This window comes from Cebus imitator, unplaced genomic scaffold (genome assembly GCF_001604975.1).
Source record: "Cebus imitator isolate Cc_AM_T3 unplaced genomic scaffold, Cebus_imitator-1.0 Scaffold478, whole genome shotgun sequence".
Lineage (NCBI taxonomy): Eukaryota > Metazoa > Chordata > Mammalia > Primates > Cebidae > Cebus > Cebus imitator.
The window spans coordinates 382,680-407,006 of record NW_016107793.1 but is presented as its reverse complement, the minus strand read 5'-3'; the positions used below and the strand labels follow the sequence as shown (position 1 = coordinate 407,006).

At 53.9% G+C, this 24,327-nt stretch overlaps 1 protein-coding gene across 3 annotated transcripts; it reads left to right on the top strand.

The window, feature by feature from the left end:
* The first annotated feature begins 9,895 nt into the window (after positions 1-9,895).
* On the top strand, positions 9,896-24,324 carry GPRIN1 (G protein regulated inducer of neurite outgrowth 1). 3 transcript variants are annotated; one of them, XM_037732902.1, is made up of 3 exons: positions 9,924-10,033; positions 20,252-21,023; positions 21,552-24,324. In XM_037732902.1, the coding sequence occupies exons 2-3, from the start codon at positions 20,295-20,297 to the stop codon at positions 23,310-23,312; spliced, it is 2,490 nt and encodes an 829-aa protein (XP_037588830.1). In that variant the 5' UTR covers positions 9,924-10,033; positions 20,252-20,294; the 3' UTR covers positions 23,313-24,324. The 3 variants fall into 3 exon arrangements, with proteins under 3 accessions (XP_017368298.1, XP_037588830.1, XP_037588829.1); XM_017512809.2 differs by having other exon boundaries at positions 9,896-10,033; positions 20,252-24,324; XM_037732901.1 differs by lacking the exon at positions 9,924-10,033 and adding an exon at positions 10,087-10,178 and having other exon boundaries at positions 20,252-23,312.
* Positions 24,325-24,327: the final 3 nt, after the last annotated feature.

The window sequence follows — 24,327 nt, the reverse complement described above, 5'->3', positions numbered from 1 at the left end:
AAACCAGGAGCCAGGCTGTGCCATGTCCCCCCACCTCAGCCGGCCCGGTCCGAACGCGGGCGTCTTGTGTTGTGATTGTGGCATGGAGAGTCCCCATTCCCCCCGTGTGAGCGTGTCCCGGGCGGGCGGGCCCGGCCGCCCCCCGCAAGTCCATGAATAAAGTTAATCTCTCTGTAGCTGGCGCCGCACAGGCACGGCTGGGCTGGGCGCCGGGTGGGGACGGCACGTGACGGCGGGTCTTCCAGGTCCCAGCCTGCCCCTCTGCACTCTTTGGGGTCTGGTACACACAGCCCAGGTACAAGAAAGGCCACCTCTGGCTTCGCATCTCCATCACCTACTCTACACCCCGCCCCCCTACACGGCAGGGGCAGGGAGGGTGTCCCCAGGGCTGGGACACACAGTTGGCTGGGAAGTGGGAAGGTGGCCTCGGGCGCCGCCTGCTGGTTCCTAAAGTGCCAGCTGGGAGTGCAGGATCGAGGGAAGCCCCCACACCGCCGCATCATTGGGGCGGAAGGGATCACATCTGGCCGCACACGCAGCGCAGGCGCTCCGATGCCCATGCACGTGCGGACCCGCGTGCCTGTCCGTGGGTCCATGTGCGCGAACCCGAATGTGCACGCTCTGGCTGCACGAGGGTGCAGACACGCATGCACGCACGCTGGCCAACACGTGCAGACCAGCGCGCTCCCATTCGAGCCCTAAAAGACCTCTCCCACTCCAGAACGTGGACACGCACAAAGCCCCGCGCACACCTGCCCAAAGCAGAAAAACCTAAGGGGAGAGGAAATGGGCAACTGCCCCAGGAGCCAGCAGAGCCCTGGCCTGCGGTGCTCCACCCTCCCACCCCCACGAAGGCGCTGGAAAGTTTGAGGCCGCAAGTTTGAGGTGGGTGAGGCCCGCAGTTGGGATGCCGCCTGGGAGCCTCGAGCGGATCAGGATCAGCACTAGGGGGCCCCCAACACCGCTTCAGAGCAAGAAAGATGGGCGCGGATATACTGCGCGCTTTGCGCAGAGGCACCGCCCCCCATGCGCTGCCAATATAGGCACAGGAACTCCCTGCGCGAGGCCCCGCCCCTGCCCTCTGGCCGCCGAGGTCCTCTCTCCGCTCTTGCACGGAGGCCCCGCCCCGTCCTGCAGAAGCCCCGCCCCCACCGGGCGGGATCTTTGCGTGGCCGTGCCGCAAAGGCCCCCAACTTCGCCTGCGCAAGACCCTGCCCTTTTCTAAACCTCGGTGCAATCTCGATTCCGTGCCGCAAGCCTACCTCGCCCTCCAGCCCCGAGCTGGAAGAAGGTTGCACTATTCAGTTAGCCCCCGATTGTTAGCACCTCCTCCTTCCCTGAGTTGTTGTGGGCAAGAAGTCGTGGCAAGCTGGGAAGGCCTTGAACGCTGCGGGAGACTGTTCTGCTCAGGTCACCTTGGCCCGTAGAGTAGGGACCTTTATTTCCGGAAGTAGGAGGCAGCTGGCAGACGCGGGGGGTGGAGGGGGAAAACAAACCGGTGGGCTTGGATTCCCTGAGTCACTTACGTGAGGATGCCAGGAGCTCCGGATCCCTTGTGGTTGAATTATATGCTACCCACAACCCACAATCCTTGGAGATCGCAAATTGTGGCCCTCAGGCTGAATTTGGCCTGTAGATAGGTTTGATTTGTGAGCACAAGATTTTAAAATTGTAAAAGTTTAATGCTTTTAGGTTGGACACACCTTTTCCCCTTGGCCACAGTCCCTTCCCCTCCTTTTGTATCATACCCAGACACTTCTCTCATTTTCATGCACTGCCTGGCCTCTGAGGACTGAGTTTGCCGCCTCCGATCCAGCTACCAGCACCTGATCCCCATTTTTAAACGCCAAAACCAGGTTCGCCATCTGGCCTGTGGGGAGATTCATTCCTGCTTCCTGGGCGCCAAGCCTCACACCTGGTCCCACTGAGACTGGCTCTGCTCAGAGACCAATGTTCTCATCTGCCAGGGTCACTGTAAATGCATTCCAGGCACAGTCCTAGAAGTGTCACCTGAGATACCAGCCTCATATCAGAAGCCTTGACCGTGTGCATGTGAGAGCCCACTCATCTCGTGGGCTCTCCCTTGTGACAGGGACCAAGCCATTTCCCAAGTTCCCAGTATATCCCAGCATGAAACGCTTATCTCCAGTGATTTCGCTGGAAACTGCCCTCAAGTCTTTCTTGCTTTTTACCCCCAATTTATGGATGAAGGAATGAAGGCTGGAGAGGCAGTTACCTGCCCACTGTCACGTTGCTGGAAAGTAGCAAAGGCCACATTCGGCCCCAAGCCTGTCTCCAAAGCTCAACTCCTTTGGAATTTCCAGAAGGGGCCTGTTCTGCCTCTGAGGGGAGACAAACGAAAGACACCAGCAACAGGAAAATGTGGAGGTAGCAGTGTGGAGATTTCATGGAGCCAGGGAGCCAGGTTGTGCACATGGGTGGATTTGAGCTGAGTGTGCACACTTACAAAGGTGGCATGGGCAGAGCTGTCTGTATCAGTGTTCACACATGTACACAATGTTCCCCACGTGTTGTGGGTTTGTTTAGTCCAACAGTGTTCGTGGCATAGCTGCTCTGTCCTTAGATGGAGGAGGGGCTTCAGGGAACAGCCCTAAGGTCACTGCTCTGACTAGAGTTCACCTAGTGATCACAAAATGGTCAACAAATACATGGAACAAGGTAATCTTGAGTTTTATGAAGAAAAAAGCAGAGCAGTGTGATAGAATGTGACGAAGAGGAGGTGGTGAGCAATCTTAAAATAAGGTAGCCAGGTCAGGTGTCTGTTGGAGTTGAAACCTGATGGAGAAGAGGGTGGTATGGAAAGGCCTGGGGGTGGCAAGTGTGTTGGGTGGAGGAAGAGCCCACCCCACTGTGTGTCTGTGTGTCCCCAGGGGTGTGGTCATCAGGCTGAGCCCAGCCAGACCTCCCGAGATCTGTGGATCCAACCCCACCTCACTTGGCCCATGCTTCTCCTTCGTCTGCCTGCCTCCGCCTCCATCCAGAAAGCGGCCGTCACCTCTGCCTGCCGCAACCCTCCCTCTTCTGAGCTTTCCCTAGCCCTTTGACTGGAAGTGATTTCTCCTCCTCACCCCCATCCCGCTTTGCTGTGCACACAGACTGCTTTCCCACACATGTCAGCACCGTGAGGACCCTTGCTGGGTAGCTAACCTGAAAACTGCCCTCTCCCACTGATGGGAGGGCTGGGGACTGTCCCCTGTACCCACTGTTCGTTGGTCTCCCCACCCCCACCTCCAGTAATGCAGCTCCACAGCTTTCTCTGGAACTTTATTTTTGTTTTCTCCCTTCCCTATTTATAGCTCTCTCCCCTTCAAACCATCCCTGCATCCATCCTGTTGCCTAGAAACCAGCTCTGGGCTGAGGGTGGGGGAAGGCCAGGCCCAGCCCAGGCAGGGGAAGGAAGAGCTGTCACCCACTCCCCTCTCAGCACCACCCCCAGGCTCGCAGAAGCCCACCCCTCCCTCTGCCCAGCACTCATGGTGTTTTTTAAAAAGAGAAAACAAAATGTGACAAGCAGCAGCCTTTGGGAAATCCTTCCCAGCTTCTCAAGGGCACCATGATATGGTTTCACTCCCACCTCTCAATAGCCTACCCTGCCTGCAGCCTGGACCCATTTCTTCAGATGAGGAAACTGGAGGTTTCAGGAAGCAAAAGTCTTGTAGCACAGGCCCCCTCTCAGTGGAAGCTCCATGCTGTGGGGTTGAGAGCCTTGGGATATCGGCCTGACACACTGAAAAGAAAGCTTGAAAGCATAAATCATTCTATAAGCCTTTAATTACAAAAGGATGGAGTGAAAAAGTTTACAACAAACATGACACACAGCAAGCCACTGGCCATGCCTTGCCATGCCCTCTGTTACCATGCCTTAGCAGTTTCCCTACCTGCGTCCCACTGTGCGCCCACCACACCCAACTGCAGCGTGACTTCTGACCCTGCCGATTACTTTCACAGATCGGATCAGGCTTGCTTCCTGACTCTGTCACATCACCAACTGTGGCACTGGAAGTTCACGTAACGTCTCTGAGCCTTGGTTTCCTGAGCATCAGAATGAGGATGCTAATTTCCACCCCATAGGACTAGGAGGAGAATTAAATGCAATACTGATGAGAAAGCGCTTCGTAAATTATAGAGTGCTGTAAATTGGGAGTGATCAATTAGAATAGTTAATATTGTTTATTGTTATTATCATTGTTAGGGCCAGGAGTTGGGGCAGGGGAGCCAAAATTGTGGCCCTGAGATTAGAGAGGGAGCCCCTAGCCAGTGTCCAGGCAGAAGTACTCCTTTCCCTGGCAGAATGAGGGACGTGGGTGGGGGCTGCCTGGACACACCTGCAGGATATCAGGTAGTGGAAGAGGGCACAGAGTCCTCTTGTGCACGATTTCTCCTTCTTGAGTGCTCTATCCCGTATTGTCCACCCCCCACTCACTGTCCCCTACCCTAAGGTCCAACTTTGCTTACCAAATAGGCCCTCTGGGATTGCTTGAGCCCAGGAGTTTGAAATCAGCTTGGGCAACATAACAAGACCCTGTCTGCAAAAAGTACGAAAACTTAGCTGTGTGTAGTTGCTCACACCTGTAGTCCCGGCTACTTGGAAAACTGAGGTGGGAGGATTGCTTGGGCTCAGGTATTGGAGGCTGCAGTGAGCTGTGATCATGACACTGCATTCCATCCTAGGTCACAAAGCAAGACCCTGTATCAAAAAAGAAAAAGGAAAAAAAAAAAGCTCTCTGGGCAGAATGGGGGAGAGGGCTGCCAAGGAGCAGCTGGGCCGTGATTCAGCCTGAGTCACCCATCTGAATCCTGGGGCCTACCCCTGCCAGGCCAGGCCACAGCTGCTGGGGGTAAGGGGATGCTGCGAGGGAGGGAGGGTGCCTGTGTGAGCAGCAGGCTGTGTGCATATGTGCCCAGGCCGGACTCTCATGCCGATTGGGGCAGCACTGTGAGGGACTGGGGGTGGTGCACGTGAGGAGATCAGGGTGGGGAAGGTGACCCGATGTGCATCGATTATCTGGGCTGACTGAGGATGGAGGGTTTCCGTGTATGTGCGTGCATGTGTGTGTGTATGTGTAGCATGTGCACATGTGTGAGGGTGTTGTATGTATGTCTGAGTAGGGCTAGAGTTTGACTCCCAACTTTGTTACTTTATAGTTGTGCAATCCTGGCAAGTTACTGAACATCTCTGAACTTTTTAAGTTTCCTCACCTATGAAATGGGAATAACTGTATTGTCTCAGATGGTTTTCTTTAGGATTAAATAGAATGAGGTAATGACTCATTCTATTTAATCCTAAAGAAAACACTTATGTAGTCGGTAAGTAGTATACTACTGTCCTTATCATCATCTGGGGGGTGCTGGGTTATACATGGCATGCAGGAGGATGGGTGCGGATCCGAGTGTCTGTATTCAGAGGGTGCAAGGTGTGGGGTCTGGGTAAGTATTTTTTGTTTTTGTTTTTAAATAAAAAATTATTTTTTAAAATTTTATTCAATCTTCATAACCAACTACAGATAAGTATTTCTTGAAGAAGTATGTGCATGTATGTATCGTATGCATTCCTGAAGCAAACACAAGAACTTTACAGAAAGTTGGGTTTATATGTCACTGCCTGCCCTCCCCCACCTAAACACACACACACTCTCACACACACACCGCACACACCTTCTCTAATGGCTTCAATTTCCTGAAATATGGCCTAGACCAGGGCCAATGTCCAGGCAAAGGGGTCAGGAACTGTGGATGCTGTTGTGTTGGAATCTCAGACCTTATCAGAAGTTTTAGCCTCAAACAAAGCTAGAATGGGGGCAGCTGCCTGGGTGTGAGAAGGGGACTGTATTTTGCGGAGGAGATATGAACATGATATGGACATGAAAGAGAGGGGGAAAGAGGGCAAGATACAGTGTGTGTGTGTGTGTGTGTGTGTGTGTGTGTGTGTGTGTGTGCAGGGGTGGCTTTGGGGGGTGACTGCTGTCTCTTCTCTGGTACAGTCTGCTTGTCTCCATGGCGCCTGTTGCCACACACGCTTGCTTTTCAGAAAGTCACTGGGATTGTTTATTCCACCCCCAGCCTGGGCGCCAGCCAAGGAGCTGCAGGCACTTGTTTATCTTCTGGTGTGTACGAGTGCATATGGCTCCCCAGCAGCAGAGCACCCCGAGACATACACACACTCACACAGCGTGGGTGACCATGTTAGTTGTCACAGGGTGAGCCTGAACCCTAGGATGAGTCACAACCTGAGACCAGATGGAGTCTCTCCATATGGGGACAAAGATGACCCCCAGCAATTCCAGGTGGATGCAACACCGATTCAGCAAGGCCCAAAATTCCAGGAAAGTGTAAGAAGCAGGTGGCTTCAGTTCTGTGCTCCATCCCTGACTCCTCCTCAGAATGAATCAGTGACCTGGGTCACTGCCCACCCTACAGCTAGCACTGGGATCCATCCCACCTTGCCACATGAGCTGGGGCAGGGACATAGTCTCCCAAGGAAAATGGAGGTGCTGTGGTCAGAAAAGGGTGCACAGTGCTGGGCCTGCCATAACACTGGTGTCCACAGCAAGAGCACTCGGTGTATTTTTTCTTCCTATATCCTCCTTAGAGCTCTGAGAGCTAAGCATTATATTTGAGGAAATCGAGGCTAAGAGAGACCTCAAACAAGGCCATACGGCTAGTAACTGGCAAAGCCAGGATTGAACCCACATCGACTGCCTCCGTACCTGTTTTGAGCTCCTCCTCTGCATTAGCAAGTGCTTTGTTCTGTTGTCCGGAAATTTTCATTTAAGAAATGTTTTTCTCAACAAGTCCCTATGGAACAAGAACAGTTGCAGAGCATGGCAGAGGACCTAGATTGTAAAGAGGCCCTGATGTCCACATAGCAGGCACTGCCAGAGCTCCAACCACATCCCCTTGGATGCCCTTATCATTGTTGTGCCTGCCAGCAGGACTCCCAGCAGTAGTACCTGCATCTCTGTCGAAAAAATGCTCTCAGGCTTCTGGGACCCACTTTACCCACATGCATTGTGGGCCAGGAGTGCCTGGGAATTAACACACAGCCAATGCAACACATTCCAGGGATGGCCCTTAACCAAAATCTGCTGGTGTTGGGATATAAATACCCCAGATCCCTTGCCCTCAGCCAGGAGAATTCCAAAATGTGTATTTACCCCATTTTCCATGAGTTCCCTGCAGGATTAAACTTCACTCACTCCTCACTGTGGTAGCCAACTTAATAATAACCTCATACTGGCTGCCTTCCCTTCCTGGGTCACCTTCCCATTCCCCTGCTGGTGTCCTTGCACCTCACAAATAAACCACATGCCTTTGATCTTCATCTCTGGGTCTGGGAGCTGCCCTGGGGTTCTGGATTCCGTCCCTGCTTTCCACCTGAGCATCCAGGCACAGCCCTGGTCCTCTCTCTCGCTGAGAACTTGCCCTTTCCCTCTGTACTGGGCCCCTTCCATCAGAATTTAAATGCCTTCAAGTCTCCTCTGTCTCAACCTCCCAACCCTCTGAAGAGACTGTCATTCCTCTTTTCTCTCTCAAAGCCCAGACTTTCTGAGGAAATTGTCTACTTGCTCCCCGGTTTCCTTATTCCCATTTCTTCATCAACCTACTCCCCATCATGGCTGCCTTCCACCCCTACTTTCAAAGTCCAGAGGACACCTTTCAGGCCATGTCATCTTGATGTGGTTGACCCTGCCTGCTTCTAGAACATTCTCTCCCTTGGCTTCGGAGACATCACACTCTCCTGGGCTGCTTCTGGCTTCTCAAATCACTGCTTCTCATTCTTTGCTGTAGCCTCCTTTTCCCAGCCAGTCCCTTCATGTTGACCTGCCTCAGGGTTGGCCCATGGCCCTTGTGTCTCCCTACCTGGTGTGTACCTGGTGTGTACTGTCCTCCTCTGTGCTGACACCCCTCCCACGACCCCCAGCTCCAGGTGGATAGGTTCCCTAGTCTGCCTTCAGCTTTGGCCACTACAGAACTTACTCCGGACTCAAATGTATCAGCACAGCCATCCTATTAAATCCCTCTTTCCCCGCAGGGCTCATAAGTTATCTGTCCTTCATCCACCTGGCTCCCCAAGGCAGAACCTCAGAGAGACAGCAGAATCCACTCTCCCCTCATGCTCACATCCATCTCATGGCCAAGGCCTATTGATTTTACTCCTAGATAGGTATCCAATCCGACCCCACCTCTCCATCCCTACAAATGCTGCCGTGGTTCAGGCACCATCATCGCTCACCTGAACACCCTCCACAGCCTCCTCACTCCTGCCTAGTCCCTGCTCCTGTCCACCCTCGTCCTGTTCCAGGGACGCCTTTTTCGATCACAGGTTGGTTCTTGCCACTTTTCACATCTGTGAAATTCTCCAAACTTTAATTTCTTCATCTGTATCACGGAACCAGTAACGTTTACTTTAAAGGACTGTAGGGAGAAAAAATGAAATGATGAATGTGGATTAAGGGTTTGTAAACTGAAGCGAAATGGCCTTGCGGGCAGTGAATGAGCAATTTTCAGGACCGGAAATGTGAAGAAGCAGCCCTGGTGTGGTGCTGTCCGTGGTGCTGAAACCGGTCCGACACGCTGAGGTTTTCTCCTTCTCTGGCATGCTGCCTGGAGACGCCAGTCCCACGGATTTTCTTCATTCACCACCTGAAATGTTAAAACTATATATTTTAAGGATCACGGTGACTTACGGTTCACCAAGTAAGAGAGGGGAGTAAAACGTAAGAATAAGACGTGAGGTTTCAGGAGTTAGACTACATGGGTTTGTAATCCCAGCTCCACTACTGACCAGATGTGTAACCACAAACAAGTTACTTATCTGCGTCTGTTTCATCTGAAAAATGGAGATATAATACATTAATATTAACTTTCTTTCAATTGGAAATTGAAATCAGATAAAACCTGTAAACAGAATCTTAGCGCTGTGTCTGGCCCTAAATAAGCATTTCATTGCTAATAGTTGTGACCACTAATTAATAGGTGGTGGTGGTGGTGGTGGCTTCATAGTACCGGCGCAAGAGGCTTTTGTCACATCGAGGATAATTATGGAATTAATTTTCTCCTCTGAGAAGTCAAGGGGAAGGGAACTCCGCTGCAGGGAAATACGGAGGGGGTGGGAAGCAAATCCTCGTGTCCTTGGTGATTCAGATACCACTGGAAGCCCCTGAACATCTACTTTACCCTTCCAAGACCACCGTGAGGTGCTTAACATTGGTCTCGTTTTACAAATCGGGAAACTGAGGCGCAGAGAGGTGAAATGATTTGCTCGAGGGTACCCGGGGGAGAGAGCGGGCGGTTCCCCCGACTGGGGAGGCCGCAACAAGGGACTGGAAAGCATCTCTCGCACCACCACCGCCGGCGACCCCACCCCTCGCGGTAGCGTAGGCAGAGGCGAGACAAAGGGCCGGGGGTGGGGAAGAGGAGGCCGGAAGTGCTGCGGGGGTGGGGGGAGGCGGGAAATTTCCTCGCTGGCGGAGCCGGGAGATCGCCCCGACCTGAGTCCCCATCCAGGAGCCGCGAGTCCTCGGGCCGGTGACTGCCCCTCTGAGCCCCAATTCCCTCTTTGGTCAAGCCAGACGAGGGCATTCGAGGGGCTGGGCTAAGAGCTGCGAGACGGCGCGCCCCGCCCTCGGCAAGCGCGCAGCAAACGAGCAGCCTCTCCGGCCCTCAATCTCCCCGTCTGTGAAGTGGGAACCCGCCCGAGACGGCGCGGAACCCGGGAGTCCAGGGGCGGCGGTTAAGGTTGGCCTCCTAGGGGCGCCCCTCCCTTGCTCCCTCCGACCGCGGTTTCCCGGCGGTCACCGCCCCCTCGCGGTTCCGAGGCGGCCGGACGGCCAGCGCGCATGCCCGGGGCGGGGCGCGGGGCGGGAGCGCGGAGCCGGCGCTGGGGACGGCGGCGCGGAATCTGCGGGTCCTCCCGCCAGCCCGGCCGAAGGCAGCCGAGGCCGCTCGGGCGGCGGCGGCGGCGGGAGCCGGAGAGCAGCGCGCCCAGGAGCCGGAGCAGCGGCACTGCCGGGTAAGCGCCGCGCCCACACCCGCTGTCCTTCTGGGCGGGCGGCGGCAACCCCTTAGTCCGCTCGCTGCCGCCCAGGAGCCGCTGTCCAGGGTCCTCGAAAGCCCTCCGGCGGCGGGGCTTGAACACTGCCCGCGCAGGAGCTCAGGTGTGTGCGCGCGGCTTGGGGCGGCGGGTGTCTGTTTCCAGGCTCCTAGCTGGGGCGGGGCGGGGGCGGGTCCCGCAGCCCCGGGCCGAACATTCAAGGGGCCCGGCAGGCGAGGCTGCCCTGGCTGTGGGGTCCGCCCCACGCCCGGCCTCGCCACCGCCCGCCGGCTTTGTTCGGCACGGCCGAGCGGGAGGGGACGCTTCCCGCCACTGGGGGGAGGGCGTCCTCCCTCGTTGATTCATCTTCCCCGGAGCGAGCTCAATGCTCCACTGGCTCCACTCGCACTACTGAGCACACTTGCTGTCACACACCCAGTGTGGCACACACTCCGGGGCGCGATCACACACTCACCACCGCGTTCACGCACGGGCGCCGCATTTCCTCGAGTGAGGCCACAGGTCTACACGCACACACACAATGGCTGTTGGTCATTCCATTAGACTCATACACACGGCCACCTGTCACCCAGTGTACTGGGTGGGAGCCTCGCGTACACACCCAGGCACAGCTACGCACTCACACCAGCCATCACAGATCACAGCATGGTCAACTCAACAGTACTCCCTGATCACAATACACTCGGGCCCACCCTGCTCTGGCCTGCTCACCCCTGCTCATGGTGTCCCTTGCGTACCCGGAGACCTTGGAGTAGACTGCCACCCTTGTGCACACACTCCCTTTTACACACACACTCTGTATCTTAGCATGCTGCCCACTCCCACCCACACTGGCCCACGTTTGCACATCCCTGAATGTCCATTCTTGACCTCCTATGGATGGATGGATGGTCTGAGGGCCGTTTCTGGAAGAAGATCTGGCCAACCCCTTTAGATTCCTTCTCCCACTACAGCCCTGAGCAGACTTTGCTGCTCTGAGGGCATTAGGAGAGAAGGGGACAGGGGCAGCAGACTGGGAATCTCAGATACACTCACATGCCCACGGAGGCCCCTTAAGCCTTTGTTGGTCTTGTCAGCACAGGAAGAGGTATCTGCAGGTGCTTGGCAGCTCTGGCCCTGTTTATGGGTATAAGAATGGCTCCATGCTAGAAAGAAATCCTAGAGGGAAAGGAATGGCTGGCCAGGTCTCTGTGGCCTGAATGGGCAGTCACAGGGGCCGCTCTGCCTGGGAGTAGAACGCAGGCACCTGTGCAGCATCCAGACAAGCTCTCCCATGAGTGAGACACACACAGGGTCCAAGTACCCCCCATGAGGCACAAACACACAGGCTATTCTCACATGTGGGGTGTACATACACACAATCTCTTCTTGAGCAGAATACAGGAGCCAGGTCTTGGCCCCACAGTGGCCCAAGCAGGTACATACATCCACAAGCAGTCTGCTCACCCCTTTGCATGTCAGGTGAGCTGGCCCACATACCTAGCAGTCATTCCTACCTTCTGCCTCAGTCGGGCCACACTCAACCTGTTTGTGCCCGAGTGTGTTGGCTCATCTGCTCATAGGGTGTGTGCATTCCCACAGGTGAGGGGATGTATGCAGGGGCATGGGGAGCTCCTGCTTCTTTTGCTGCATGCTCCTTGGCACTGTTGCCTGTGACGTCCACAGGCTTGGGAGAAGCCTTGGCCTGACCTCAAAAAGCAGAAAGGGGGTTTTAAGAACCAAGTGTCAGGCCAGGTGCAGTGGCTCATACCTGTAATCCCAATACTTGGAGAAGCCCAGGAAGGAGGATTGTTTGAGGCCAGGAATTTGAGACAAGCTTGGGCAACATAGCAAGACCCCCATTGCTACAAAAAATTAAAAGATTAGCTGGGTGTGACAGTACATGCCTGTAGCTACTTAGAAGGCTGATGAGGGAGGATTGCTTGAGTCGAGGAGTTGGAGTGGAGGCTACAGTCCGCTATGATTGTGTTACTGCACTTCAGCCTGGGCAACAGAGTGAGACCGTGTCTCTTAAAAAAAAAAAAAGGCCAGTTGTGGTAACTCACACCTGTAATTCCAGCAATTCCAGCATTTTGGGAGGCCGAGGCAAGTGAATCATGAGGTCAGGAGCTCAAGACCAGCCTGACCAAGATGGTGAAACCCCATCTCTACTAAAAATACAAAAATTAGCCAGGTGTGGTGGCCTGTAATGCCAGCTATCCAGGAGGCTGAGGCAGAAAATTGTTTGAACCTGGGAGGCAGAGGTTGCAGTGAGCCAAGCTTGTGCCATTGCACTCCAACCTAGGCAACAGAGCAAGACTCCATCTCAAAAAAAAAAAAAAAAAGGGGGCCGGGGCCGGTGGCTTATGCCTGTAATCCCAACACTTTGGGAGGCTGAGGCGAGTGGATTACCTGAGTTCAGGAGTTCAAGACCAGCCTTGTCAACATGGTGAAACCCCATCTCTTAAAAAAAAAAAGATCCAGGTGTCAGTGTCCACAATCTTCGAAATAACCCAGGCTTTGTGCTTGGACACAATTGGCTTTGAACCACAGCCTTCCCTCCCACCCCAGCTGTGTGCCCTTAGTCAAGTCTTCACCCTCTGACTTTAGTGGTCTGATCTGTGAAATGGGATGATAATACCCTCCTCATGAGATTGCTGTGGGATCCAGATGATAAAAAGAGACTGAGGCTGTGTGCAGTGGCTCACGCCTATAATCTCAACACTTTGGGAGGCCGAGGCAGGCAGATTACTTGAGGCTAGGAATTCAAGACCAGCCTGGCCAACGTGGTGAAACCCCATCTCTACAAAAAATACAAAAATTAGCCAGGTGTGGTGGCGCATGCCTGTAGTCCCAGCTACTCGGGAGGCTGAGGCCGGAGAATTACTTGAACCTGAGAGGTGGAGGTTGCAGTGAGCCGAGATCATGCCACTGCACTTCAGCCTGGGCGACAGAACAAGACTCTGTCTCAAAAAAAGAAAGACAGTGAGCGTGCTGGGCCCAGATAATGGAGCTGAGTTCCAGTGGGTTAGCTGGGGGAGACAATCTGGGGCTCCAGGCCTGGGCTGCCTCTTGGAGAAGCAGTTAGAGGATCCTGAGGCCTCCCCAAGATCCAGCAAGGGCCCAGCTTCCTGGATATGTGAGCAGTAGAGCCTCTGGGAATGGTCTTGGGGCAGCTCTTAAACCCAGGGCTGGCCTAGCTCTTCCAGATATAACTACATCCCCTCCCCCATTTCACAGTTTGGAAACCTGAGACCCAGAGAGTAGAAAAACTCACTCAGAGTCATAGAGGATGTCAATGACTAAGCTGGGGCTTGACCCCACAACTTTCTACCTCCCTGACCCAGCTCTCTGTCCCTACCCTAGACTTCATCCCATCTCAGAGGCTGGAAGATACAAGCTGGGGACGGGGAACCTGGGGACTTTCAAAAGAGGCATGTTATCAGCTAAGCCAAGCTTGCCTCTCAGAACCTGTTTCTTCCTCTGGAAAACAGGACTGCAGCACCTGCCTGGTGGGTGTGTGGGATCTGCACATAGTACGGGCTTGACTTGTGCAAGGTCACTTCCTGCTTTTCTTGGCATTGAGGTCAAGGGTCCAAACTCAGGTGGCTACAGGCCAGGAGGGTAACATACACAAAGGGCTGGCTGTGAGAAAAACAACAGTGCAAATTCCGTGATTGATGCCGGTAGACAGCCTAAGTGTCCAGGACACCATGGGGCAGGGTGGGAACTGTGGCTGATTGGAGAGTACACCCCCATCTAAGGAGGCTGTCCCTTCAGGGCTCCAGCTGAGTGTTGCCATGCAGGAAGAACGCTCCGATTGCCAAGAGAAGCTGGAAATCTTACTGTCACATGAAATCTTCTAATGTGTAGAAGTTGATCAGTTAATTTGTTTTTTAAATTTGTTTAGCGCTGTGGGTCAAACAAGCGTGTCTGAGGGTCAGGCTTTGCTGGTTTGTGTCTCTGCTGCAGGCCGTTTCCTCCCCTGCCCCCTCCTGAGAGCACAGCTGGGCTCTGACAGGCTGAGCAGATGAAAACCGGCCTTCTATAGACACAGCCCAGCCTTAACAGGAGCAGAGTCGGGCACACCCCTCATTTTCTCTAATTCTCACTATAGCCCTGGGGGAGCAGGAGGTGGGTTTTTCAGGGTCCCCAAGGAGGAGAAGGGCCTTACTTGAAGTCACAGAGCTGGTAAGCGGTGGGCTGTCCTGACTTTCTGCCCACGCTTCATCCAGGAAGAGGAGCTTGTTGGCTGTGCTGGTGTGTGAGGACCCCAGGGCTGGCCTTCCAGGGCTGAAATGAGGGGTATTGAGGGCCCAGAGCACCCCTCCTATATCCTTTGCTGACTCCTTCCAGTTCTAGCCTAAACTCCCTGTACTCCAGCCAGGCAGCTGTTGAATTCCTATTTTCTAGAGGAGGAAACAGGCAGGCATGATAGGCAGATCCTGGTCCTCACTGGAACCTGGGCCTTTTCTCTCCTTCCTTGTCTCTCTTTGATTTAGAGACAGTTTCTTGCTCTGTTACCCAAGCTGATCATAGCTCATTGCAGCCTCAAATCATAGCTCATTGCAGCATCAAACTCCTGGGCTCAACAGATCCTCCTGCCTCAGCCTCTGGAACAGGCAGGACTATGAGTATGTGCCACCACACCTGGCTAATTTCTTCCTTTTTTTTTTTTTTATTTAAACTTTTTATAGAGATAGGATCTTGCTGTGTTGTCCATGCTGGTCTGGAACTCCTGGCCTCAATTGATCATCCTACCTTGGCCTCCCAAAGCACTGGGATTACAGCCGTGGTGCTCAGCCCCTGGCCCCTTTCTCTTGACCATCTTCCCCATCACCCTGGCTTATAACATCCTTTTCCATAGCCCCAGGGCCAGGTGGATCAGAGGTTGCAAGCTGGTGACCTAGAGGTCAAAGTTGGCTCATGAAAGTGTTTTGGCCAAGCATGGTGGCCCCTGCCTATAATCACAGCACTTTGGGAGACCAAGACCAGCCTGGCCAACATGGTGAAACTCCGTCTCTAATAAAAATGTAAAAAATTATCCAGGGCTGGGCGCGGTGGCTCACGCCTGTTATCCCACTTTGGGAAGCCGAGGCGGGCGGATCACAAGGTCAAGAGATCGAGACCATCCAGGCCAACATGGTGAAACCCCGTCTCTACTAAAAAATACAAAAAATTAGCTGGGCATGGTAGCACGCGCCTGTAGTTCCAGCTACTCAGGAGGCTGATGCAGAAGAATTGCTTGAACCTGGGAGGCAGACATTGCAGTGAGCCGAAATTGCACCACTGCACTCCAGCCTGGCGCCTCATGACAGAGTGAGACTCTGATTCAGAAAAAAAAAAAAAAATTAGCCGGGCATGGTGGTACACACCTGTAGCCCTACTAGCTACTCAGGAGGCCGAGGCACAAGAATTGCTTGAACCCGGGAGACAGAGTTTGCAGTGAGCTGAGATTGCACCACTGCATGCCAGCCTGAGTGACAGAGTGAGACTCTGTCTCAAAAAAATAAGTTTTGTTTAGCCTGTATATTTTTTAAACGAGCCAATATTTAAAATGCAGATATCCAGATTTATGACTTAACTAAAAAAAAAAAAACTTGGAAAACTGGTGGCACAGAGGCCACATTCACTTCCCTGCTTAAATAATTCCAAGGGGACGGAAACAGTGGCTCACTAGATACTAGGTATAATTCTAACACTTTGGGAGGTGGAGGTGGGACGATTGCTTGAGCCTAGGAGTTTGGCTCTTAGACAAGCCTGGGCAACATGGCAAAACCTCATCTCTACAAAAAATACAAAAATTAACCCAACATGGCGGCACATACCTGTAGTCCCAGCTATTTGGGAGGCGGAGGTGGGAGGATCATTTGAGCCCAGGAGGTCAAGGCTGCAGTGAGCCACTGCACTCCAACCTGGGCAACAGAGTGAGACCTTGTCTCAAAGAAAAAGAAAATACTTCCGGGATTTCCCAGTGCCCTTAGGCTAAACCCTACTCCTACACCATGCCTCATGTGATTAGCTGCCTCCTCCTCAGCTGCCACCCCCCTTTGCAACTCCCTTCTGGCTTATCATGGCTGGCTCAGATGGTAACAGCCTCAGAGGGGCCTTTCTTGACCTCATGTCTAAACCAGCTTCCCACTCCTTTGTCTTCACAGCATCTAGTATTTGAAATTATATGATTTATTTGCTACTTGTTTGTTACCCTCCCTCCAATCTTTCTGCACCTATAAAGCAGGGACTCCACATTTCTTATTCACTGCTGTATCCCCAGTCCCAAGAATGATGCCTAGAACATTGCCTGTGTGCTCAGTAAATGTTGAGTTAATGGAATAATTCCTAATTGGCCACCATTGGCAGGAATTGAGTGCAGTTGTCCCTTTAGAAGGGGCCAGTGTCCTCTAGTTTTCCACAGTCCCCACCACTCCCTCTTGTCTCCTTCAGTCTGAGGATGTCAGAAGTCTTTTATCATCTCCCTTGCTCAATTGCTTTCCTTATGGGAGAAAAAAAACATTTATCTGTGTCCATATCACTATCAAAAGGCCAAAGATGAAGATGGACTCAATTCATACCACTCAATTTTGATGCCTGCCTGACCCCTGCAGGCTGGTGACCATCCAGTGATCCAAAGAATTCCAGCCGGGCCTCTCCCATGCTTCTGGCCTGCTTCCTACTGCCTCCTGGATGTCACCCCCAATAAGTCCCATGGGCACTCCAGTTCTACTTCCAAAACCCAGTGCCCCATCATCCTCTGCAAAACTGTTTGTCCTCCTGTGTTCCCCTCTTGTGATGGTTCCCCTCCCCCACCTCATAAGCCAGAGCCTAGAGGACCCAGTAGTGAACAATATCGACTGTGTCCCTATCCAGAGTCTTGAGGTCTGGCCAGGGACCCAGAGGTGTAAATGGCTAGATTCAAAGTGACATGAGCCTTGTTAGAGGAAGAACAAGAGGCTGCAGGAATCCCCAGGAAGCTGGTAGCCGAAGAAGGCCCACTAGAGGAGGAGGCGTTTAAACGGAGGCCTGAAGGTATAATAAAGAGACAGCCAGGCAAGCAGGGAGGTAGTTTCCTCCAGAAGAGTGTGCGTAGAGGCTGAGATGCAGGGAGAAAGAGAGAGAGAGGCGGGGCATGTGTGTGTGTCTGTGTGTGTGTGTGTGTACATGTTTTGGGGGTGGGAGTGGGTAATGAAAGATAAATCCCAGCACTTCAGTAGATACGCAGGGGCTTAGGAGCATATTAAAGAGCTGGACTTGACCCCAAAGGTAAGAGGGAGTCATTAAAGGTTTCTCTCTGTTGTCCATTAGAAAAAAAAAAAGGCTATGCGCACACATAACCACAATGTAAGCACCACAAAGGGGCACACAAAGAAAACTTTCTCCCGCCCTCAGATCCCCATCCTTCCTTCTGAGAGGCAGTCACTGCTAAAAGTTTTGTAGGATTCCATCCAGAAATTCTCTCTTTATAAATAAACCCATCCATGTGTGTCCTTTTCCTTGGTTACATGTGTGGGATCCTAGTAGCCATGCTGTCCCCTGGCTTTTTTCCGTTAATTTATCTTGCATGCTTTCCATCATCACCCCACACCTTCTAGTAGCTGCCCGGTGCTCCATGTGGTTGTCCCACAGTTCACAGAACCTGCCTCCCGGTCGTGTTCTCATCACCAGCCATGCCCTTGTGCTCCCCAGGACCATTTTCAGGACCCCGGGTCTATCTTCAGGACCCTGCCTAGAGGTGGGCTTGGTGGCCCAAATGCTATGTGCATTGTAAACTTTGATAGAAATTGATCAATGTCCTTCCAAAAAGATTACAACCAATTTACATTTCCGGCAAGAATGAGCAGGGTTTTGAGCCAGGGAGGGCACGGTTGGATCTGCACCTTAGGTCATTCAGTCATTCATGGAACAAATTCGTGTGGGGATCTTCCTTGCTTACTGCATGTGTGCCAGGTCTCGACTCTGGGATATATCAGATAGCATAGCAAAGTCCCCATCTCCTGGAGCTGGCAATCTAATGAGAGCAACATATCACAAGCAATAAATGAATATATGTGATATGTCAGATGGTGACAGGTACTATGGAGAAAAACTGAGCAGGGTAAGAGGGTGGAGAATGCCAGCCAGTGCTGGGAGGAGGCTGTTTTACACTGCATGGGTCAGGGAAAGCCTTGGGGAGCCAACCATGCAGATATTTGGGAGAGGAAGCTCTCCATGCAGAAGAAGCAGGCAGCACCAAGGCATGGAGGCAGCCAGCATGGCTGAAGCAGCGTGAGGGAGAGGGAGAGCAGCAGCAGAAAGGGTAGAGGAGGTGACAGGGCCTGAAGATGCAGGGGCTTCTGAGCTATTCTAAAGGAGTTTACTTTGCATGGGATGGAGAGACACTGCCTGGTTCTGAGGAGACGGGGGGATATGATCTGCCTCTGGTTTTACTAAGATCCCTCTGGCTGCTGTGTTGAGAATAAGCTATGGGGCAAAGGAAAAAGCAGGGATAATCCAGGTGAGAGATGGTGGGGGTTTCACCCAGGGCAGTGGCTAGATGCTGAATATATTCTGAAGGTAGCTCCATTGTGTTTTGCTGATAGATGGGACATGGGGTGTGAAAGTCAAGGGTGACTAGGGATTTGGGCCTGAGCATTAAGGCAATGGTTCTGGAGCAGGTTTGGGGAGATCAGGAGCTCTTCTCACTTTGGTTACTGAGTGTGTAATGGAACGGCGTTGTTTGTAGGTCCAGCTGCCTGCTGGACCCTCTTCTTTAATGTCCCCCAGGTACCACAAACTCAGCTTGTCCAAAACAGATCTCCCCCTTCCCTATATCTCCTGCCCAGCACCATCACCCAGCAGCCCTTACCCTAGCCAGTACCATGTAGACCACTCCTGCTGTTACCAATACAGCCTATTGGTACCTGTCAGTTTTCCTTTGGATTTCTCAATTCTGCCTTTAACTACCATCTCCAGGACCTCTGCTGTGCTGTCTCTCATTGAGATTCCTACAACTGCTCAGGGCCTGTTGCAGAGAAGGGGCCAGGTGAATGAATGAAGGATTAAATGAATGAAAGATTAAATGAATGATTAATCAGCTTCCTCGTAGGTCTTGGCCAACCCCTCTCCTCCTTCAGCCCAGCCTCTATACCATCCCAGCCTCTATACCATCCCAGCCTCCATGCCATCCCAGCCTCCATACCATCCCAGCCTCCATACCATCCCAGCCTCCACACCATCCCAGCCTCCACGCCATCCCAGCCTCCACGCCATCCCAGCCTCCACACCATCCCAGAGGGATCTTTGTAAACCACACATCTGACTATGTCCCTTCCTTGATTATAAACCATTCACAGCTGTCCAGGGCCTATACAGACATAAACTGGTGACCTACAGGCAAGTCTTGTTTGGCCCACATAGTGTTTGGGTTTGTTTTTTAAAAAAAAACCTTGAATTAATTAGCATATTTTACATTAAAGTCTGGACTTCCCACTTAAGCAACTGGAAGAGCTGGTACTACCAGGCCACATTTCTCCAGGATAGCACTTGGGTGATAGAGTAGTGGTTCTCCCTTTTTTAAAAAAAATTTATTATTTTTATTTTTATTTACTTTTGAGACGGAGTCTCACTCTGTCACCTAAGCTGGAGTGCAATGGCACAATCTTGGCTCACTGCAACCTCCACCTCCCAGGTTCAAGTGATTCTCCTGCCTTAGCCTCCCAAATAGTTGGGATTACAGGCGTGAGCCACTGCATCCAGCCATCCCTTTAAAGAGAACATGTGCTCTCTAGTTTGCCATAGTCCCTACCACTCCCTTTTGTCTTATACCCAACCCACTTCCCTCACTTAAATTACCTACCTGACCCCTGTGACATCAGAGTTTGCAGCCCCTGGCCTAGAGGACAAAAGTGTAACTTCTGGATAGTGTGTTACATAGGATGGGGCTGAACATGGAGGGTCAACGGTAGGCAAAGTTGAAAAGTTAGGCTGTGGCCAAGTTGCGAAGGGCCTTGAATGTCATTTTAAGATGTCTTTATGAAGAGGCCACTGAGAGCAGTGAAGCAGGGGAGTGACATGCTTGGGTTTGTGTTTTTAGCCCAGGCCCTCCGGACAGGTGGGGACCAGATGGGGCACAGCAGAGCACTCAGTGAGGAGGGGGAGAAGGAAGAGACTCCTCCCCCACTGAGCATTGGGAAGTCTGAGTCAGCTCTCTCTCTGTTTCAGAACCAGACAGCAGCCTTGGGTGCAGGCGTGGTCATGAGGGCAGATGGGCAGTGCTGAAGACCCGGCCTGGCTCCAGTTGCTTCAGAAGGACTCCAGCCCCCCAGGACTCAGGCCCACAGCCTTCTGCCCACAGGATGGGAGCCTGGGGGCTGACAACTTGGCCATGAGGGATTACTGCCCCTCCCAGCAAAAGGCAAGCCCTGCATACCCCAGGCACACCTCTGACCAAAGCCCAGGCATGGAGTCTAGACACAGAAGCCCCAGTGGGGCTGGGGAAGGAGACTCCTGCTCTGATGGCCCCGGAGGGAGCCTGGCCTGCCCCTCCCCAACATGCTTCTCTCCCCAAGAGGCAGCCTCCAAGGAGACATTGGAGGCACATGGAGCCACCATCTCAGGAACACCAGAAACCACCATGTCTGGGAAGCCAGAGCCTGTGTCCTCTGTGAAAACTGAGCCCAAATCCTCAGATGACAGAAATCCTGTGTTCTTGGAGAAGATCGATTCCAAGTCCTCAAAGCAGGCAGATTCCACTTCCATAGGAAAGGAAGATCCTGGGTCCTCACGGAAGGCAGATCTCATGTTTACAGCAAAGGCAGAGCCTGAAATCTCGGGAAAAGGGGATCCTGTGGCTCCTGGAAGGATGGATCCCATGACTCTAAGAAAGGAAGATCTTGGATCCCTGGGTAAAGTAGATCCTTTGTACTCCAGCAAGATGGATACAGTGTCACCGAGGAAGGAGGATCCTGGGTCTTTGAGAAAGGTGGATCCTGTGTCTTCAGACAAAGTGGACCCTGTATTCCCAAGAAAGGAGGAGCCCAGGTATTCAGGAAAAGAGCGTCCTGTGTCCTCAGAAAAGGTGGGTCCTACATCTGCAGAAAAAGTAGATCTTGTGTTGTTGGGAAAGAGAGCTCCTGGGCCCTTGGGAAAGACAGATCCTGTGTCCTTGAAAAGCATGGATTCTGCATCCACAGGAAAGACAGAGCCTGGGCTCCTGGGCAAGCTGACCCCAGGCTCATCAGACAAGAATGGGCCTGTATCCTCTGGGATAGGGGCTCCTGGGTCCTCGGGAAGGCTGGATCCTACATGCTTGGGGATGGCAGATCCTGCATCTGTGGGAAATGTAGAAACTGTACCCGCCACAGAAGAGGACTCCTGGCTCCTGGAAAAGATGGATCGTGCCTCCTCAGGAGAGGGGCATCCTGTGTTGTCCGGCCACACGGATACCACATCTTCAGCAAAGACAGATCTCACGTCTTTGAAAAATGTGGATGCCATGTCTTCAGGCAAGGTGGATCAAGTTTGCTCAGGAACACCAGAGCTTTTGTCTTCTGGGCAGGCAGAGCATGTGTCCATGGGAAAGGCAGGAACTGTATCCTCAGGAGAAGAGGACTCAGTGTCCTCCAGAAAGGAGGACCCCATATCTGTGGGAAGTAGAAAAACATCTGAAAAAGTGAATCCTCAGTCTTCGGGAAAGACAAACCCTGTGTCTTCAAGTCCAGGCAATCCCAAGTCCTTGGAGACAGCAGGTCCCCCATTTGCAGAAAAGGCTGAGCCAGTGACTGCAGGAAAAGGAGATCCCCTGTCCTCAGAGAAGGCAGGTCTGGTGGCCTCTGGAAAGGACACTCCCACAGCCTCAGAGAAGGCCGAGCCCCTGGCTGTGGGCAAAGAGGACCCTGTGAGCAGGGAAAAGGCAGATGCTGTCCCCTCTGGACAATGGGACTCTGTGTCTATAGGTAAAGTGGTCTCAACTCCAGGAAGAGCAGTCCCGGTGCCCTCGGGGAAGGTGGATCCTGTGTCCTTGGGAAAAGCAGAAGCTGCCCTACAGGGAAAGGTGGATTCTCTGCCTCTAGAGAAGGGGAATCCTGTTAACACCACAAAGGCAGATCCCAGGGCTTCAGGGAAAGCAGAGCCGCAGTCTGGCCGAAAAGCAGAAACAAAGCTCCCTGGGCAAGAGGGCATTGCAGCACCAGGAGAAGTAGGGGCTGTGTCTTTGAAACAGGAGACACCGCAGGCCTCAGAGAAGGTGGATCCTGGATCCTCCAGAAAAGCAGAGCCCCTTGCCTCAGGGAAGGGAGAGCCTGTGTCCCTAGGGAAGGCCGACTCTGCACCTTCCAGAAAAACAGAGTCGTCATCCTTGGGGAAGGTGGGCCCCCTGATTCTGGAGAAGGCCATGCCGTCCTCCTCCTGCAGGCAGTCAGACGGCAAAGCCCTTAGCTCAGCCCGGTCTTCCGAGGGTGCCAGAGTCAGCGAAGGCCGCGTGGAGCCGAGGCCCGAGCCCACGTCCAGCGCCGAGGCCTCCAGCCTGGTCAAGAAAGACCTGGCAGCCGCTGGGGCCGAAAGAAGCCCCTGCCCAGAGGTCGCACCGCCCCCGCCGGGGCCGCGGACTCGCGACAACTTCACCAAGGCGCCGTCATGGGAGGCGAGCGCCCTGCCACCGCCGCGCGAGGACGCGGGCACTCAGGCGGGCGCACAGGCCTGCGTCTCGGTAGCTGTGAGCCCCATGTCTCCGCAGGACGGCGCGGGGGGCCCGGCCTTCAGCTTCCAGGCAGCGCCGCGCGCACCCAGCCCGGCGTCCAGGCCGCCATCGCGCCGAGATGCGGGCCTGCAGGTGTCGCTGGGTGCCGCCGAGACGCGTTCCGTGGCCACCGGGCCCATGACACCTCAAGCTGCTGCACCGCCCGCCTTCCCCGAAGTGCGGGTGCGGCCCGGCTTGGCGCTGGCGGCCGCCGTGGCGCCCCCGGAGCCGGCCGAGCCCGTGCGAGACGTGAGCTGGGACGAGAAGGGCATGACTTGGGAGGTGTACGGCGCCGCCATGGAGGTGGAGGTGCTGGGCATGGCCATCCAGAAGCATCTGGAGCGACAGATCGAGGAACACGGTCGCCAAGGGGCCCCCGCGGCGCCGCCCGCCGTCCGCGCGGGCCCAGGCCCGGGCCGTTCGGGTTCGGTGCGCACGGCGCCCCCGGAAGACGCTGCCAAGCGTCCACCCGGCCTCTTCCGCGCCCTGCTGCAGAGTGTGCGCCGGCCGCGGTGCTGCTCACGGGCGGGACCCACGGCTGAGTGATCTGCCCCCCTTTTGTACGCCCGAGTTTCCGACCTTCTCAGGCTCCCTTCTTGACCACAGGCTCCTAGAAGGGGTCCCCTCTGCGTGCCACAGGCCTCCGAGAGGATGTGCAGCCTCTAGGGCTGTTGCATCCCGGTCTTTCCAGCCCCTCCCGTCACAAATACAAATGAACCCATCCTTCAAGCTCCCTTGTGGCCCTGGGCCCACGACCCCGGCCAGCCCTGATGCCCCACTGTCCCCTCACAGCCCCCAGATCTACTCCCTCCCAGTCTCACTGGGTGACCACGGGGAACTACTCAGCACCCCCACCTCCCACCCCCTGAAAGCCGGAGTAAGCTCCTGAGATGTCCAGACTGGTGTGTTGTGGTCTCCGGTGGGGCCAGATCCCCAGAACAGGGAGAGACTGCATGCAGGTCTGAGTGGCAGAAGCTTCAAGTGGGTGAGGATCGGTGTGTGAGACCTCCTGGTGGGCACAGCTCTGAATGTGAGTCCCTGGGCTGCATGTGAGGTAGAAGGAATGTGAGCATCTCCACGCAGTGGCTGGCCCTGTGGCTGGGGCATCTCTTGCATGCTGTTGGTGGTCCTTCCTCAGTTCCCTGTCCACCCCCACCCCCGCCTGGTCCCAGCCCCATCCCCTCTCCCACTGAGTCACAGGTTCAAGATTCCCAGAGAGGCCAAAGGCAGCTGCAGGAAGTACCCTGGGTCTCAGCTGAGACAGTCACAGAAAGGCCAGAGGGTCTCAGGTCTGGAGGTCACAGCTGGGCTCACAGAAGCTCTTGGGCCCTGGCATCCTGGGTGACAGATGTTCTTGGGTATTGGGGACAGGACAGAGAGTTCATTCTATAACCACAGTTGTCTTTTAAAGGCCACCCTCTCCAGCCCCTTGTCCCCCCTGTGCTGTGAGCCCCACAAGTCCCTTGTGACCACTCAGTGCCCTGTCCCCACCCCTCCAGCCACAGTTTTTGGCTACCAACTGTCACAGTATACATTGGTAATAAAATCTTTCCCCAACCCC

Bases quoted from the DNA above. Each gene is read 5' to 3' on its own strand.
- GPRIN1 (XM_017512809.2), top strand. From the start codon at position 20,295: ATGGGCAGTGCTGAAGACCCGGCCTGGCTCCAGTTGCTTCAGAAGGAC.